The sequence below is a fragment of the Schistocerca gregaria genome, chromosome 7 (assembly GCF_023897955.1).
Source record: "Schistocerca gregaria isolate iqSchGreg1 chromosome 7, iqSchGreg1.2, whole genome shotgun sequence".
In the NCBI taxonomy this organism is placed as follows: Eukaryota; Metazoa; Arthropoda; class Insecta; order Orthoptera; family Acrididae; genus Schistocerca; species Schistocerca gregaria.
The window spans coordinates 208,623,484-208,643,613 of NC_064926.1; the positions used below are offsets into that span (position 1 = coordinate 208,623,484).

The 20,130-nt window shown below is 40.2% G+C and overlaps 1 protein-coding gene across 2 annotated transcripts in view; it reads left to right on the forward strand.

Annotated features, from left to right (window-relative positions):
* Positions 1–20,130, forward strand: part of LOC126281223 (dual specificity mitogen-activated protein kinase kinase dSOR1) — an 84,540-nt gene that overhangs the window by 22,434 nt on the left and 41,976 nt on the right. For both annotated transcript variants that reach the window (XM_049979976.1, XM_049979975.1), the window contains one exon: positions 7,625–7,856. In XM_049979976.1, coding sequence (XP_049835933.1) covers positions 7,625–7,856 — 232 coding nt within the window. The remainder of the gene's footprint in view (positions 1–7,624; positions 7,857–20,130) is intronic.

Sequence of the window (20,130 nt, forward strand, 5' to 3'; positions counted from 1 at the left end):
TGTGGGAATGACCAGCAACAAACTGTCCATTTGCATGAATGGACACAGGCAGACAGTGTTTGTTGGTAATGAGGATCACCCTGTGGCTAAACATGCCTTGGTGCACGGCCAGCACATCTTGGCACAGTGTTACACCATCCGGGTTATCTGGATACTTCCCACCAACACCAACCTATCCAAACTCTGGAGATGGGAACTCGCCCTTCAGTATATCCTCTCTTCTCGTTATCCACCAGGCCTCAATCTCCGCTAATTTCAAGTTGCCGCCGCTCATACCTCACCTGTCTTTCAACAACTTCTTTGCCTCTGTACTTCCACCTCGACTGACATCTCTGGCCAAACTCTTTGCCTTTAAATGTGTCTGCTTGTGTCTGTGTATGTGCGGATGGATATGTGTGTGTGTGCGAGTGTACACCTGTCCTTTTTCTCCCCCTAAGGGAAGTCTTTCCGCTCCCGGGATTGGAATGACTCCTTACCCTCTCCCTTAAAACCCACATCCTTTCGTCTTTCCCTCTCCTTCCCTCTTTCCTGAAGAAGCAATGATCGGTTGCGAAAGCTAGTAATTCTGTGTGTGTGTTTGTGTGTTTTGTTCATTGTGCCTGTCTGCCGGCACTTTCCCGCTTGGTAAGTTTTGGAATCTTTGTTTTTAATATATTTTTCCCATGTGGAAGTTTCTTTCTATTTTATTTATAATCTCTTCAGGTTGATAGATGTACTCACTTGGTGCAGGAAGGATATCCAGTTTTTAAATAGATCCTTTTAATGAGACCAACAAATAATTTTAGTTGTTATTCTCACTGACATATCCTGCAGTTTAAAAACTGTGTGAACGTTTTGTGCCTTTGATCCCCAGAAAAAGAGTCCCCTAATTAAGAACTGATTGTACGTAGGAGTAGTATCTCACCACAAGTCACTGGCTGTTACAATTTGATCATAAAACCCCAAGAACATAACATGCTGATAACATTCTTCTTTCCAATTTTTGTGTGTTCAATCCATGTTCATTTAGAGTCAGTATTCATCCCTAAAGACTTTCTGTTTGTTACTTAAGCCATAGATTGATCACCTACGTTTAATGCAACAGAGTTGATTTCCCTCTTTATGCAGAAGTGCATGTTTTATTACATGCTGCCCAAATGTAATCATTCTTGAAGATTTCATTTGCGTTCTCTGCTAAAAGCTGTGGTGTTTTATCAGTGACTTTTATACTTCTGTCATCAACAAAGAGAACTTTTTCTCTATGTCTTACACAATGTGGAAAGTCACAGATATATATTAAAACTTGACCAAATGCATTATGCTGAGAAACATCTATATTTACGTTTCTTGTCTGACAGTTGTTTTACTAAAAAAAATTAACAGCAACAGACATGTGAACTCTGCCTTTTTCATCCTGTTTTGCAGGTACAAGGAACTCCTTTCTTGTTATTCCTTTTGCACGTAGTGCATCTAGCGTGTTTAGTAGTTCACAGTAAATGATAACAGCCAAACAGTTGCAGGATAAAGATTTATTAAAATCCTTGACCATGGTATATCTAAATATACCTTCATCAGAAATAAAATACACTAAAATCACATCCTGTAGTGGAGATACGTAAAATAATCGTTCCAAAGGAATGCAAAAGGAATGGCAAGAAAGTAGTTCCTTGTACCTGCAAAACAGGATGAAAAAAGGCAGAGTGTGTTCACATGTCTGTTGCTGTTAATGTTTTTAAGTAAAACAACTGTTTCTCAGCATAATGCATTTGGTCCAGTTTTACTCTTAATATATATCTGTGTCTGTTCACATTGTGTAAGACATAGAGAAAAAGTTCTCTTTGTTGATGACAGCAGTATCAAAGTACTGACAATGTCTTTGGCATGATTATTTTATGTATCTCAACTGCAGAATGTGATTTTAGTGTATTTTACTTCTGATGAAGGTATATTTAGATATACCGAAACTGTGGTCAAGGATTTTAATAAATCTTTATCCTGCGACTGTTTACCTGTTATCATTTACCATGACGAATTTCAACAGTTGCTGTTTAAGCCACCAAAGTCTGGTCAAGTGTAAGAATATGTCTGTAACACTGTTACCCTTGTTAAGAGTTTCAAGTACCACTTTTGTAAACTTCATAATGGCGTATATTGTACTTCCCTAGCTTTGGAAATCAAACCGCACCTCATTGAATTAGTTGTATTTTTTCATGTAACTCGTTAATCAACATTTCATTATTGATTCAGTCATTTTTGAGACCACTGACACTAGTGAAACAGTCCTGTTGTTAAATGTACTCTTCGCATTATCTATCTTTAGTAGGAATACAACTTGTGCATGCGTTACTTTGGAAAAACACCTGAACTAAAGCATTCAGTTATTAACTTTGCTAATGGTTTTTGAGGTGTGTGTGTGTGTGTGTGTGTGTGTGTGTGTGTGTGTGTGTGTGTGTGTGTGTGTGTGTGTGTATTTTTCCCATTTCTGCATTGTCTTTCCTTAAGCTCTGCTGTGGGAGACAGCATCATTTGCTTGTGCTGTGTAATTCTGTCTGTGTGTGCTACATGTGACTTAACAAAATTTTGTTGCAATATCCTACAATACCAGAGAAACAGTCATTTACAAAATTGGCTGATTCCTGAGGATTTTGTATTAGTCTACTCCTATCTTTGATTTACATGTTGTTATATTTGCCTGCCTTTTCAATTTTCAAGTTTTATAGCATCCTAAACCACTTTACTTTTGTATTCAGCTTAGTATTTTGTCACTGAACAATCTTTTGCAGCAAGCAGTGACCTCCTGTGCATCTATTTGCACTTCTGATAGTGATCTAGGAATTGTAGATAAATGTAATGCATTTGTAATGAACTGAGAGGACTTCGTAACACCAGCTGTTACCCATCTACTTTCCTTAATTGGTGCTGTTGAAGTGGCTACTTTTTGAAATGTCTCTTCAAAAATTATTTTGTGCAAAATTTAGATAGCAAAATATCTACATAGGTTTCCACATATACTTCATCTCAAGTTTTATTTGTCACTGGCCTAGAAAAAAATATTGCTTTTACATTTCAAGAAGATTTTTTTTTTTTTTTTTGTAAGTCTGCAGTTTTATGAGTTTTACTAAGCCTATTTTAGCTTTATTATCTGACAGTTATGACCAGAGAAGGCAATATTTATTATGAATACTGTACAGTTTTTCCTGTCACTGTTTGTAAGTAATGATGTAATACTTATGCTGAACTTTTTGAGACCCTGCTAGTAGTGTTTACCATTTGTGCCATACCCAAAGAGTTCAAAATGTTTAGGAAGTTAACACTAGTTTCACCCTCAACATGTGTGTTAATATCCACTTTTCCACATGTCATTATGTTTGTTTTGGTAGCTGAGATTCTTTCCAGGACTTTGTTGAAGAAGGTATCAACATTGCCACTAGGTGAGCAGTATACACACAGAATGATTAACTTCTAATGAATGAATAGCTTTGTTAGTTCAATATATGCCAGTCCAAAATGCGTGTGTAAAGTTGTGGTCATACCTTCCCTAACTTTAAAGTGAGTGCCACTTCTGATATCAATACGATACATTGTCCTGTTTTATAAATCAACAGCGGCAACTTGCACAGTCATGTGACGATAACACTGTAATGCATACCATCTAGCAGGCATATTTCATCATACAGGAAACATTTATGCAGGAAATTTCACAATGACAACTATGTAATCATAAAGGTGGTTACCGTCATTTTCCAATTTGTATTTCCTGTCGTGGATTTTCTGTGTAAGTGTTTCTTGTAATTATGAAATGTATATGTTGGATGGCAGTTGCTTAACAAAATTAGTAGTTAATAAACAGTTTCACCCAGACAACAGCTTTTGGGTGTTCATGAGAGTTTTGAAGATACAGTCAAGCTGTGGAGCACCGTCTTCATAAAATCTTATTGAAATTATGCTCTCAGATATTTAACAGCAAACATCTCAGTGATAGGATACATCTCTCTTGTTTTGTCTGCCACAGGAGTTGAATGAGTACCTCAATAACACTGTCCTGTTTGCTAAACCAACCTTTGACAGAGTTTGATACTCTTCTTTTGATATCCTCCATTGACTCTCCTGTTTGGGATTCCAGACTAGCAGGCTACACTTAAGAATCAATTGAACAGTAGTTTTAGAAGGGACCGATGGCCTTTGTAGTCTGGGCCCTTCAATCCCACAAACCAACCAACCAATAGTTTTAGATGCCGCCTTCTTGCAAGAATTAGATTCCCTTTGAATTCTTGCAATGAACGTATCTGGCATAAGTCTTACCTGCAAGTTGTTTTGTGTATTCATTCTACTTCAGATCACTCTGAATGTGCACTTCTGGATATTGTATGATAATGACTTTTCAGGAATGTATTGTCAGTTGTGTAATGGGACAATAGTGAGCTGTTCTGTCAATTTATCTGTAATACTTGAACTCGTGTTGAGCCTCTTAACAAAACTTTGCAGGCTGTTTTCCTTTTTCCTATAATCTTCTGACATTGAGACGTCTATGACCCATTGTTATACACTCTATGTGATATGCAGCATTTATCTAGTGAAGGCAGCACATCAAGTGGCAAGAACAGTGACACAAATCAGAAATGCAATACTTGAGAAAACTTGACTTAAAGAATTAATTCTATAAAACTTATATTGAAAAAAATGTAAACTACCTTTAAATTTAAAGTAATTATTGTTGATAGTAAATTCCGTTATATTTTTTTCATGCACATTGGATAGTTCACAGGTATTTTTCAGTGAGACACTACAGATTGCTGGTTTCCGGCTAATGCCTGTTTTCTTGCTGGGGTACGATATACCATTAAACCCAAGTGTTCAGTAGAATTTTACTTTGGTTAATTTAGTGGCACTTAGAATAAAGAATTTATACTACTTTCTTTGTATGATATCTTCAGAGGGTGTACTTGGTTACTACACTGAAGTGCCAAAGAAATGGTATAGGCATGCGTATTCAAATACATATGTAAACAGGCAGAATATGGTGCTGCAATCAGCAATGTCAATATAAGACAAGAAGTGTGCGGCCCAGTATTTAGATCAGTTACTGCTGCTAGAATGGCAGGTTATGAAGCTTTTAATTGAGTTTTTACATGGTGTTACGGTCGGCACACGAGTGATGGGACACAGCATCTTTGAGGTAGTGATTAAGTGTGGATTTTCCCATATGACCATTTCACAAGTGTCCCTTGAATACCAGGAATCTGGTAAAACATCAAATCTCTGACATCGTTGTGGCTAGAAAAACATCCTGCAAGAATGGGACCAACGAAGACTGAAAAAAATCCTTCAACGTGACAGAAGTGCAACCCTTCTGCAGATTGCTGCAGATTTCAGTGTTGGGACATCAGTGTGTGTCAGCATGCAAACCATTCAATGAAACATCATCAATATGGGCTTTTGGCATTGAAGGCTCACTAGTGTACCCTTGATGACTGCACTTCACAAAGCTTTACACCTCGCCTGGGCCCGTCAGCACCGACATCGGACTCTTGATGACTGGAAACATGTTGCCTGGTCAGAGGAGTTTAGTTTCAAATTGTATTAAGTGGATGGACATGTACAGATACAGAGACATCATGGATCCATGGACCCTACATGTCAACAGGGGACTGTTCAAGCTGGTGGAGGCTCTGTAATGGTGTGAGGTGTGTGCAGTTGGACTGATATCCCTGATTATCTAGATAAGACTGTGATAGGTGACATGTACATAAGCATCTTGTCTGATCACCTGCATTCATTCATGTCCATTGTGCATTCCAATGGAGTTGCGCAATTCCAACAGGACAGTGCGACACCCCACACATCAGGAGTTGCTACAGAGTGGCTCCAGAAACACTCTTATGAGTTTAAACATTTCCACTTTAAACACTTCTGCTGGCCACCAAACTCCCCAGGCATGAACATTATTGAGCATATCTGGGATGCATTGCAAAGTGCTGCTCAGAAGAAATTTCCACTCTCTCATGCTTTTACGTATTTATGGACACCCCTGCAGGATTCATGGTGTCACTTCCCTCCAGCACTACTTCAGACATTAGTCGAGACCATGCCACGTCATATTTTGACAATTCTGTGAATTCACGGGGGCAATACATATTAGGCAGGCGTACCATTTTCTTTCCCTCTTCATTGTACATGCGTTGGTGTCCTGAAGGAAGTGATGGTACACTCTGTATAATTGCTAACACTGATTGACATTGTACTTGATGGGGCCAATACCGCGTGTGTATCAAAATCAAAATTCGCTCAAGAAAATAATAAAATAATGAGGTAGAATTCTTGTTGAGTACTTACCCACAGGAGGCGAAATTTCAGTACTGCAGATACACACACATAAAAGCAAAACACTAAACTAGATTTTGGAACTAGAAAATGAGAAGTGGATAACTTCTGTTAGTTTAAAAAGGAAGATAGGTAACTGAGATAACAGGATGAGTAGGATGTGAGTAACCTGCCCTACCTTTTGAAGCTTCCCGATTCTCGTCCTTCTCTCCTTACCAATACTGAACTATTGGCTCCAAAACTAGGATAGCAATGATGAGCCAAAACATTATGACCAATTGCTTTATACAGTATTGGTCCATCTACGGAATGCAGTACAGCAGGGACTATGCATAGCTTGGATTCAACAAGGTCTTGGTACATTTTCAGAGATCAGAGACATGTATATTCAAATATCACAGAGTTCCCATAAGCTACAGGCCAGTGTTTTGTGGGCATGGACATTGCATGTGACCAGTCCAATTGCCGTGTATTGTTGGATTGCCCATCATTGTGTGAGTGCTGAAGAGGTCTATGTAATTCAGTAATCACCTATTGAATCCCTGTAGTGCCACATTGAGTGTCCTATTCATATTTGGTTGTACATATGGTCCCTTTCATTTTTGTTTGTTCTCATAGCTGCGTTGCCCATTCGATTACTGAATTCTTGAAGTAACCTATAAACTATCTTTATACCATCCTTGCAAATTACTATAGTTACTGTCAAAGCTTATTTATATGCTGTATGGAACAGAATCGAGACCTCTTGTTTCTCATTAGTAGGCATGTGCTTATCATAAGATTAGTTTCTTTCTAGTCTCCCTCAGTTTTGTGGGCCTGTGTAACACAAAAATTTTAAATGTCAGGAGTTCAATCCTGTTTAACCATAAGATTATTTGTTGCCTCCCACTTACGAGCATTTCAACTCCAATAAGGTTTTGTGTATATTGTTAGTGGCAAGTGCTCACAGTCGAGATGCTGTGTTAAATTGGAAGTTCCTTGTTTTGTTAAGTCCTGGGTGGATTTCTTTTCAGCTCAGAGGAGCATAAGGCTACGTTATTTTCAGTAGTAGCCTACCCAGTAAAGCACTAAAGCTCTGTTACATTCATACTGTGCTTCAGTTTAAAGACTGTTTATTTTGTAAGGCTCCAAGAGCCAAAATTCCTTTCAAATATGTTTGACATTTCAGCAGATTGCTTATGTTTTAACTTCAAGGTATATTTTGTGTAGGTATTACCTGATACTCAGGATCTAAGATCTACCTTATTTTAAATATGTTGTACTGTCATTGAGTCATTGAAGTGTTAAAAGATCACATTTTCACTGTTGCTGTATTTGTTTATAGGCGTAGCACATTGACGGGGAAAACAAGCATTGAAGTTTTGCAAGAGAGACTGGAAGAATTGGAAATGGATGACACTCAGAGGAAACGAATGGAATACTTCCTTGTTCAGAAAGAAAAGATTGGTGAATTATCAGATGATGACTTTGAGAAACTGGGAGAACTTGGAGCTGGAAATGGAGGTGTGGTGATGAAGGTCAGACACCGATCCAGTGGTCTCATTATGGCTCGTAAGGTGAGAATAAAACTGAAAGCAATAAATTTTAGTATAGCTTGCATACTGAACGGTTTCCTCAGATATTCATATGAATCTCATAATACTATTGACATGGCCAGTGTTCAGGTATTTCTTCAGTTCCACTGATTCTGAGTGACTGATTAAAGTAAATTTTCTATTTACTTTTCTTTTTTTTTCCCTTTATAGTCTCTTTTAGTATATTTCTGTTGGAATTTTAGTAAATTCAGAGTGCATTTCTATAGGCTTCAGATAGAATCTCCCGAAGGGTTTATAGGGCTCACCAATTTGTATCAGGAGATTAGAAAACTAGACCCGGTTCAGAATAACAAAGTTGATTGACATCTAGCTGTTTACAGGGCTACTACCATAGCAATAGCCAATCGAAGAACACACTTGTCTGTGTCTCCTGTTCCATTCATGTTGTCAAAACTCTCCCCTACTGCAGGTAGAAGCTGTAGTTGCCAGCTGTAGATGACAGTCGTGATTGGTAATGCAAACAGTCGTGGTTCATTTCAATTTATGCTTTATTTCATTCTGCAGCGAGTTTACTTTGCGCTACAGAATATCTGAAGCCTGTAGTGGAAGTGTGCAAAAAAAGTGTGGTTGCTAAATTGAAAGTTCATCAGTCTGCTCTTGTTTTGTGTGGTCAGACACCTGAGTTTGTGTGCGAGTATTCTGAGAAGGAGAGAGAGAATGATGTGACTGTATTGCCTCTAACAAAGATAGCTGAAAGAACTTGTAATGTTCGCCTGCTTTATTTCTTCGTTGATAGTCCTCAGTGTCAATGTACTGCGTTGTTATACTGGCTGAAAAATGGGAGGTGGAAGTTCAACACTGATTACTGTAAATGATATAGCCAACAGTTGCATAGTTGCTTTTCACAGATCTTTACTTTCACTGTTCACAACCTCGCAGTATTACACAGTTACATGGCCAGTTCACTATTGGTTAACTTTTGACCAGCCTCATTAATAGTTTGAATACAAATGTCAGCATACTGCTACAATAGTTCACTGTCGAACTTCTACGAGCAGTAAAAACATAACCATACAGTTATTGTAGAATAATATGATACATGCGACACTATTGAACACACACTCCAATTATTTTAACACCCTGCCTCTTTGTGTTACACCTATTTCACAGTTAAGTTGATGCATTGTTGCTGATCTAACGAATACAGGTTTCTCATTTGAAAATCGGCTGTGGACTGACTGTCTCAGGACTAAAAATCTGGCCTTTACATATCCTCATAATAATAAGCACTGAAACTAATTAACATACAAATAACTGAATATACAGAAAAATTCCTTCTTTGTAACAGTTTCTTCTACATGGGTTAGGCCAAATTATTTGTTTAAATGATGAAATTAACAGATATAGTTATACAAACAATACTTTTGACAGACCTGGTAATTATTTTGGAATTAATTAAGGGCCAGTTTTGCTAACTTGACTTCGAAAAGAGCCAAATAAATACTTAAAGAATGCTAGTGGTTCGTCTTCCAAATGTTTATAATTAGTACAGAATTTATATTGTTTGTAAGTCAACAATAGAATATAAGTCATGAAACAATTACTGATTTCACCCTATAACAAAACATATTAACTATGAATTGTCAAAATAAATTAGGAAATTGATTACATACACAAAACTAAGCACAAAATTAGATCTATTGCTATATTTATTAAGACTGATGGCCAACCTTTCTCTTTTATGGAAATGCAGATTATACTCATGTATGCTAATGGTAATTAGTCAAAAGTGAAAAAAAATGACTTTAAGGAGGTAGATGGCAAAACAAGAGAAGTAGTAAAGAGATCCCAGCTTGCTTCATCACAAACTGCAGATGCTTTGAGATATATAAAAATAAAAATACGGTCCTCGAGGTTTGTAAGGAGAAGTACAGTACAGAAGATGAAGAACCTGGTTCATCTAAACAGCGAATACCCAGCAAAAAGGAAAAGACAGAACCTCAAGTAACAGAATAATTATTTTTTCAGAAAGATGCTGTTCCTCATTTGCATGCATGGATGTTATAAGAGAAAAGAACATCCAACTATAAAAAAAGGCTGTGTGGTGCTCTTCATGAGGCAGAGTTATTCAGTGGCAGCAAGACTTCCTTGTTAACACTTGTCAGACCTTGTGGTTTTCACTATAAAAAAAATTAATGGGTGAAAAATTATAATAGAGGAAGGTCACATTGTAGTGTGAAGTTGTCAATTTTTAAGAAATATCCTTAAAGTGCTGTTTGAAGTTGTCGTGTGGCTCGATGAAACCTGGATAAATGCTGAGCATTCTTTCAGAAAAGATGGACACATGATAGCATATGTGGAAGTTCTGCTGTTCCTGTGGGAGTGTGTGCAAGAATTATTGTCTTGCATGCTAGAACTGTTCCTGGTTTCGTACTTAACTGTCTCCACATTTACAGATCGAGAAAAACAAGCGACTGCAGTGACGAGAAGTGGTTCAAGAGGCAGTTATTGGAAAATGTAAATCAGCTATCTGCCATTGTAATGCATAATTCCCCATGCCATCCAGTTATTAAAGGTAAAACTACCAATGATTTGAATGAAAGAAGCCGACATTGTTGACTGATTGAAATGCCATGATGTGAAAATTCAGGATGGTTTATGTAAGGCGGAGCTCATGGAAGTAGTGGGGGGAAGGGGGGAACCTCATTTTCAATAGTACATTGTCGACATGATAGCTAAAGAACATGGGCACAGGTTTCTTAGGTTTCCACCATACCATTGCTACTCCAATGCCATAGAAATGATTTGGAAACAGACTAAATATTACATGGCAACAAATAATGAAAGCTCAGTTGTGACAGAAATTAAAGGACTGTTAGAGGAAGCAGTGGCACAAATAATCCCAGAGAAGTGGAGTAATGTTGTACACGACACAGAAACAGTTGTTAAGAAAGCATGGAAAAGTGGAGTGAGTGAGTGTAGAAATTAATATTGAAAACATAATTATGTCTTTGGGCAATTCCAGTCAGGTTCATGGACCAGAGATCAGATAACGACAGTGTTGAGGAAGAAGCTGATTATGAACTAAGTGGCATTTACCCTTTGACATAATTTGTCTTTATTTTTGTGTTTCACATTTTTGACTGGATGGTGTGTACTGCATTTGCACCATAAATTTAATCTCATTATTAAGGAATACTCCTCTGCACAAGTATGATACTCTTCATGCTACAGTGATTGGTATGTGCTCAAGTAGTTTATATTATTTTAATGTTGTTAATTATTGTATTTACATGAACAATTTAGATCCATTTTAGCACCCCTTTTGTATTGAATATGATGCTGTGCATGATTCATTCCGATTGTTGTAAAAGACAGTGCTCTTCATTTTGCTTTGTTGAGATATACAAATAATAGGAACACGGTATCATTTTATACACAGGAGGGCATTTGTTAAGCCATAAGGATATATGATCCTGTAAAGTGAACTCAACACCATACGTTAAAAGGTGCTGTGAGAAGGTAGTCCAGTAAGGAACTGCACAGCTGTTGCTGCTACAGCCATACTATGTGTGTGCACACACACACAGTTGAGTTGACAACGTCACCCCCATCCGTGCTCGTCCGTAGAGTGTTACTTGTTACAGCAACTTACAGACATGCATTTAACCCAGAAGTGTTAAGTTAAATTTTTCTGCTTAAAAATAGTTGTAGGTCATTGTTTTGTAACAGGTTTACATGAAAAACATAATTTCAGTTTAATTTTCACTTATAATAATCATGAACATTGATGGCAACTAAAGTTGCCAATGGGCACTTAACGTAACAAATGAAACACTTTCCAGATTTATAACAATTTTTATTTTTTGAACTGTTTTTTATTACACATTCTCACTGTATTTTTTCAAAGAAAGCTATTTAAACAATGAAAACAGTTGTGAATCATTTGAAGAATTCTCATCTGAATCTTAGCTTAGAGGTAGTTCAAAGTTTATGAAACCCTCAAAACATCATGGATGAAGTGGTACTTGGCATTTCACACAGTTCAAGTCTTGCATACCTGGCATCTGTCCTTTGATGATGAGATGATCTTTTCCATCCTGCCTTACATCATTACTCATTTTTGTCGTGTATAGAGCTGTGAATTGATTATTGAGATCAACCCCTTCCATATGCAGATTATGTTGTTTCACAGCATCAGTAGTCTTTATTGTTATTCTCTTTCTTTCTGTTCTGCTAAATCTTTCCTCATTTCTACATAACCACAGTTGGAAAAAACTGTCACTACTTCATTGTCATTTCATCTCATTGCTGTCATTTGGCCGTTAGATACTGAAACAGGGTCTCCTCTTTCTTGTTTTCCAGATTCATTCTTTGATGGCGAGTTCAGTTGTTTTCCAACTCTGTTGTCTTGCATTGTTCTTGCATTGTCCCTAGGCCACCCAGGTTTCTTCTAAATGGTTCTTCCGGCAACAGAACTGACGTAAACAAATTGTCAGAGTAGATTTTTGTTCCACCTGGAATATTTCTGTGCTGAATCAAACCAGTCACTACATCTCCACCTTGACCAAGATGAATTTTAGGTAGTTTCGTATGTGTGCCACAGTAAGGTTCTGCACATATAATGTAGCCATCAGGATTTGCCAAAACCCATAGTTTGAAACCCAATCTAATTGACTTGCCTTTGATAAACTGTTTAGCCCCATGCCTCCCCTACTCCACCTGCTCCCTTGATGGTGGGGGGAATTTCCCTCCCTTTAACTCTGCACAACCTACTTTAGGAGCAACTCCTCTCCCCCCCCCCTCCCCCCAACAATCGAGGACTTCAGTCCCCACTTGTTAGCCAGAGAACTGTATGTTTTCTTAGGATCCTCTTGCCAGGGAGGGATCCCTTGGGTCACTCCTTTCGCAGGTTTCTACCAGTCACAAAGCTGACACCAACCATTGACTGAAGCGACCATAGGTAGCTGGTCATAGAGCTTTGTGGTCCTCCTCAGTCCCTAAGACTGAATCAGTGAGGCCCTCCCAGCCGGACAAATCTAAGGAGCAGTGAGAGAAACCTAAAAAGAAAAGGCCCCAAGAATCAAGGCACTGTGATGGCACACACACCACCACTACCTACAAGCTCTGTGTCTGAGGATGAGGTGGAGATTCTGGCATCTGCTGAGGACCTAGATCTCGCTGGGCCCTCAATCGCACAGGTACTCATCTGGTGGCAGCAGATGACCTGAGGTGTAGACTCCCTCATTGAATGTTTTATGCCTTCCCAGTCTCATGATCATGTAATCCTCCAGTTGAATTGCAGTGGTTTTTTCCACCACCTGGTGGACCTACAGCAACTGTTAAGCTTTACACCTGCTTTCTGCTTTGCTCACCAGTAAACCTGGTTCCCAGTAACGTGGACCCCTGGGTGTCACAGCTGTCAGGGATATTACAGGAACCGTAGCAACGATAATAGAGTGTTGGGTGGAATTTACGTCAATGTCCTGAACTCATTATGTAGTTAACTTGTGCTCCTTCAAACCCCTCTTGAAGCTGTGGCTGTCAGGATAAGGTCGATGCAGGAAATAATTGACTGCAATGTATATCTTCCTCCAGATGGTGCAGTACTCCTGAACGTATTGGCTGCATTGATTGATCATCTCCCTAAACCTTTCCTACTTTTGGGAGATTTTAACGTGCTTAACCCCTTGTGGGGTGGCGCCATGCTTACTGACCGAGGTAGGAAGGACGAAAATTTACTGTCACAACTCTGCGTCTGCCTCTTAAATACAGGTGCCCCCACACATTTCAGTGTGGCACATTGCACATATTCGGCCATCGATCTTTCGGTTTGCAGTCCTGGCCTTCTCCCATCTATCCACTGGAGAGCACGTGACTACCTGTGTGGTAGTAACCACTTCCCCACCTTCCTGTCGCTCCCCCAGTGTCGTGCCCATGAACACCTACACAGATGGGCTTTAAACAAGGCAGACTGTGAAGCTTTCACCTCTGCTGTCATCGCTGAATTTCCCCCACATGGTTCCATTGATGTTATCATTGAGCAGGTCATTAGAATGATTGTTTCTGTGGCAGAAAATGCGATCTCTCGTTCTTTTGTGTGCCCCCAGTGAAGGAAAGTCCCTTGGTGGTCACCAGAAGTCATTGAGGCAATTAAAGAGTGTCGGCGAGCTTAACAGTACATAAGCGACACTCTTACCCAGAGCACCTAATAGCCTTTAAGCGGCTCCATGCCCGTGTTCGCCAGCTTATAAGGGAGAGGTACGTGTCGACCATTGTGTGCCATACGTCACCTTCCTAAGTCTGGACAAAAATCAGACGTCTGTCTGGGTACCAGACCCCAACAGGTATTACTGACACTAACATCAATGGCGTTTTATCTACCAATGCAAACATGATTGCCGAGCACTTTGCCGAGCCTCTGAGTTGGAGAACTACCCCCTGGCCTTTCGCACCCTCAAATGGTGGATGGAAAGGAAAGTGCTCTCATTCACTACACGTCACTGTGAACCTTATAACGCCCCATTTACAGAGCGGGAGCTCCTCAGTGCCCTTGCACATTGCCCCGACACAGCTCTTGGGCCGAATCAGATCCACAGTCAGATGATTTAACATCTCTTGTCTGACTATAAGCGATATCTTGTCGTATTCAACCGGATCTGGTGTGATGGCATCTTTCCAATTGCAGTGGCGGGAGAGCACCATTATTCTGGTGCTCAAACCCAGTCAAAACTCGCTTGATGTGGATAGCTACCTGCCCATCAGCCTCACCAACTTCCTTGTAAGCTGCTGGAACATATGGTGTGTCGGCAGTTGGGTTGGGTCCTGGAGCCACATGGCCTACTGGCTCTGTCTTCCTCCAGGGTCGCTCTACTACTACTAATCTTGTGTCCCTCAAGTCTGCCATCCGGACAGCCTTTTCCAGATGCCAACATCAGTTTGCTGTCTTTTTTGACTTAAGTAAAGCATACAACATGACCTGGCGACATCATACCCTTGCCGCATTGTATGAGTGGGGTCTCGGGGGCCCACTCCCAATTTTTATCCAAAGCTTCCTGTCACTCCATACTTTCTGTGCCCAAGTCAGTGCCTCCCATAGTTCCCTCCCTTATTCAGGAGAATGGCATTCCACAGGGCTCTGTATCAAGTCTCTCTGTATTTTTAGTGGCTATTCACGGTCTAGCGGCAGCTGTAGGGCCGTCGGTCTCACCTTCTCTGTATGCGGGTGACTTCTTCATTTCGTACTGCTCTTTTAGTATTGGTGTTGCTGAGTGGTGGCTACATGGAGCCATTGACAACCCACAGTCATGGGCTTTAGCCCACGGCTTCCAGTTTTCAGCCGCAAAGTTGTGTGTTGTGCATTTCTGTCGGCGTCACACATTCATCCAAAATCAGAACTTTACCTTAATGATGATCCACTCACTGTAGTGGAGAGATATCGATTCTTAGGACCGGTTTTCGATGCCCGATTGACTTGGCTACCTCAACTTCATCAGCTTAAGTGGCAGTGCTGGCAGCAGCTCAATGCCCTCCAGTGCCTGAGCAACACCAACTGGGATGCAGATTGCTCTACACTACACTACACTACAGAGCCTTTATTCAATCCCGCCTTGACTATGGGAGTCTGATTTACAGTTTGCCGGTGCCCTCAGCATTGCGTTTACTTGACCCAGTGCACCACTGTGACGTTTGCCTAGTGATGGGAGCTTTTAGAACGAATCCGGTGACCAGTGTCTTGGTGGAGGCCAGAGTCCCTCCATTGAAGGTTAGGTGTGCACAACGGCTTGCCAGTTACATTGCACAAGTTCGTAGTTCTCCTGCGCATCTGCATTACTGTCTCCTTTTCCAACGAGATTGTTTCGTCTCCCGCATCGGCGGCCCAGGTTAGGGCTTATGTTTGTGGTTCATGTCCGGTCCCTTCTGTCTGAACTGGAGTCCTTCCCATTACCACCTCTCCTTGAGGTTCATTCACATACACCTCCATGGTGTAAACCTAGGCCTTAGCTTCTCTGGGGCCTTTAGCATGGCCCTAACGATTCCCTTAACCCTGTGGCTCTCCGCTGTCACTTCCTCTCGATTCTCGACATGTACCGGGGCCATGAAGTGGTTTACACCGACAGCTCATTGCCTGATGGTCACATTAACTTTGTGTATGTTCATGGAGCACATATTGAACAGCACTCCTTTCCAGATGGCTGCAGTGTTTTCACTGCAGAGCTGGCAGCCTTATCTCGCGATCTTGAGCACATCCACTCATGCCCTGGTGAGTCATTTCTCCTGTGTACTGACTCCTTGAGCAGCCTACAAGCTATCGACCAGTGCTACCCTCCCCATCCTCTGGTAGTGTCCATTAAGGAGCCTATCTATGCCCTGGAATGGTCCTGTCATACAGTGGTGTTTGTGTGGACCCCAGGACATGTTGGAATACCAGGCAACAAACTTGCCAACAGGCTGGCCACACAGGCTACATGGAAACCACTTCTGAAGATGGGCATATCCAAAACTGACCTGCATTCTGTCTTACGCTGCAGGATTTTTCAGCTTTGGAAGACGGAATGGCATTATGCACAACAAACTGCGTGTCATTAAGGAGACTACAAATGTGTGGAAGTCTTCCATGCGGTACTCTTGCAGTTGTCCTCTGGTGGCTCCACATTGGACATACGTGGCTAACGCATGGTTACCTCCTCTGTCGCGAGGACCCACCTTGGTTTTGCTGTGGCTCATAAATGACTATCATCCATCACTTGCTGGACTGCCCACTTTTTAGCCACTCTGCAGTGGACTTTTAACATTCCCAACTCTCTACCTTCGGTGTTGGATGACAATGCCTAACAACAGCTGTAGTTTACACTTTATTCCCGAGGGTGGGTTTTATTATTTGAGCTAAGTTTTAGCGCATGTCCTTTGTCCCCCAGTGTCCTCCACCAGGGTGCTTTCAGGGTGGAGGTTTTAATGTGTTGCAGAATGACTGTCTTCTTTTTATTTTCATGGTCAGCCAGTCATAGTAATCTGCTCTCTTGTTTGATTTCTTCTACATGTTTCTTGCATCTCTCTGTGGTTTTCTTGTCTGATTTTGTACATTTTAGTGTTTGTTGCCCTTCTGTCATTCTTGTGGTTTTCTCCTTTCTCCCAGCTGTGTTTTGTATGTTTTAATTATTTTACTCTCACCCTTGTGGAATTATTTTAATCGGAACAAGGGACTGATGACCTAGCAGTTTGGTCCCTCCCCCCCATCTTTTAAACCAACCAACCAACCAACCTTGAACTTCATCATCTAATGAATCAGAATCTTCATTAGTATCTCAACCTTGTACTTCATAAGAAGGGATGATGCCAACTAATTGTATTCTTCTGTTTGATCTGCTTCAAGAAAATTTATTATTTTGTCCAAAGTCTATAAATAATTATCACACCTGAAAGGCAACACAAGTACCCAGTGGCAACTAAAGATACCAGACATAATTTACCCATCATAAATCTTCCAAAGAAATCCTGTGTGTAATTTAGACTATTTATTACAAGACAGCAAAGAAAATTTACTTCCAGTATTCATATATTGTCCTGTGCTTACATTTTCCATCAAAGCGGTGTTTAACAATCGTACCCACCAGCAAATTTAACATTTGTAAGCAACAATGATGGACTTAATACTGAAACTTCAAATATTAAACAAGAAAGAAAAGTGTCCAAAACTGCTTCCAGCAGTTAAATAGTGTACAGTATTATCATTGTTGCCAATATTAATTTTTAAATTAATTGGCAACTTTAGTTGCCACTGGGCGTTAATGGGTTAATGTATGGTGCCACAGGATACTGTGGCCTGAAAACCAGTCACTGTGGAGAGCAACTTTTGAGAAACTGGTTCATTCAAGCCACAGAGAGCTGCACAAGTTTCTTGATGAAGAATTATTTGCACAATAGAACTAGATGAGATTGCGGTGGATCACACGGGATAAGTTTTCTCAGAAAAAAAACCCATTAACTAACCTTTGAAATGCCCACCTTGAATATTATGGTATGGAGAGTACTGTTAGAGCTGTAATTAGACTCCCATAATAAACAATGAATGTAATAAGTTCAGCCAAATGATTTTGGGCTCATAGTTCAGTTTTGTCAATGTATTATCCAATGAAGTACTCCAATGCAAAACTTTCTACAGTTTGTATTCTTCATGGACTATGCCTTTTTGAACAGTGATATTGTATTCAGATGCTCTTTTAGGCATTTTTGGAGTCATAAAAATCCATCCACTACACTTACCTCAGTTGACAAGCAACAGTTCTCATCAACTTGTGGACTTGTATTGTCAAAGATCAAACAATATGATCTTACTTGCTGTTACTCCATGTCACTGGTGCACATTACATTGTGTCAGTTCGAGATCTGCTGCCTCACTTGTTCGGGCTTGTACTTTGGTTGTCCCTGAGAGGATGTGGTTTCAGCATGAGGCGGCACCAGTGCACTTTGATATTAATACCTGTAAGTGCTGAACAACAGAATTCATCATCATTTGACTGTAAGGTCCTGTTTCATTCCCTGTGTGATCTCCAGATGGATATTTTCGTATTGTGTGTCTTGAATTCATTAGTGTGTGTAGCCTAAACTGAAGTTGAACAGAAAATGGTTGTTAATGCCTTATTTGCTCTTCTCATTATTAGAGCAATATTTTAGAGTGTGTGCAAAACTTTGTGTGCCATTGTAATAGATGCATTGGGACTCCTGTTGGTCACTTTAAGCAGTTGTTTATCTCTACAAGAAACTAAGTAGTCATTTTTGACTATTAGTTCCTTATCTAATAGTACCTCATTCAGGATACTTTTCCCACATCCATGTATTACATATGTCAGTTTCACACATTTATTTCTAAAATATTTTGGGGTTATAACTGAAAATTTAACCGCCCAATTGTTATGTATTTAAACTTTGACTTAAGTCTTTGGTTATAATGTTTTACTTCACTCGCTGTTATTTCTTGAAGTTGCAGCCTGTCTCCTCCATCTGACTGCAGCGCTAGCGGACAGCAGTCACTGCATGTACTGTTTCATTTGAGCACAACAGCACATGAAAAGCAAATAAACTATACATTAGAAAAGCATGTGGAATTTATTGCGTCCCCGTGTTCCACAGCACGATTTAGCACTATAAAAGTATTCTTGTATCATGACATTGAAAATACATCTGTCCTGTGTTATAAATAAATGTAACAGGGCTGTGTACATAGATTATTACTAAGTTTGTAAAACAGCTTTCCTTGTGTACTTGCTTTGAAGTGTGTTAGTTATATCACCAAAGTTTAATTCATAAGCCAATCTACAATGCCAAGTCTTCTTAAATCTAATAATCTATTTTCCAAGTGGCGGCAGAACGCACACCTAAAAGACGGTTGTAATTGGCAAGCTTTCAGAGCCAGTGGCTACTTCTTCAGGATGGCACGTGTGGTGAAACAGTTGCCAAGGTTATGATTGTCATGTTGTAGAGCATGCTCTGCAACAGGATATTATGAGTTGCCAGTATACACCCTCTGCCCATGCCCATTCATCCTAAATGGTAATTTGGTGGTTATCATTGCAATGTAGAAGGCCAAACAGTGTTTACATAACATCTGGCATATGATGTGTGTCATTTCACAGATGGCTCTCCCTTTGATAGTGTATGTGTGGTGTCACCGACAGACACCACACTTCCTAGGTAGTAGCCTTTAAACCGGCCGCGGTCCGGTAGTATATGTCGGACCGGCGCGTCGCCACTATCAATGATTGCAGACCGAGCGCCGCCACACGGCAGGTCTAGAGAGACTTCCTAGCACTCGCCCCAGTCGTACAGCCGACTTTGCTAGCGATGGTTCACTGACTTCTACGCTCTCATTTGCCGAGACGATAGATAGCATAGCCTTCAGCTACGTTATTTGCTACGACCTAGCAAGGCGCCAGTATTCGTACTATTGATTGTATCATGTACCATAAAGAGCAACGTTCTCCATGAATGTATTAAAGCTAAGTATTCCACCAGCTACGTCTGTTTTTTTTTTTTTTTTTTTTTTTTTTTTTTTTTTTTTTTTTTTTTTTCAATTCTAATTCCCTTGTCATGTTCCAGACCTCACGCCAGCCAGTGTGAGCTAAAACGCGTGCATTTCGGCCTCCTTTAACCATACGGTTGGCTCTCCTGCCAACCAAAACAGTATGTTTTGCCTGTTACAGGGCTGCTATAGGTGGTAGTAGGAGGGTGCATAGGTCAAGTGTTGCAGCAGGAGCAGTCACAGGGATAGGAGCCATAGGGTAGGGAGATGGGTGCA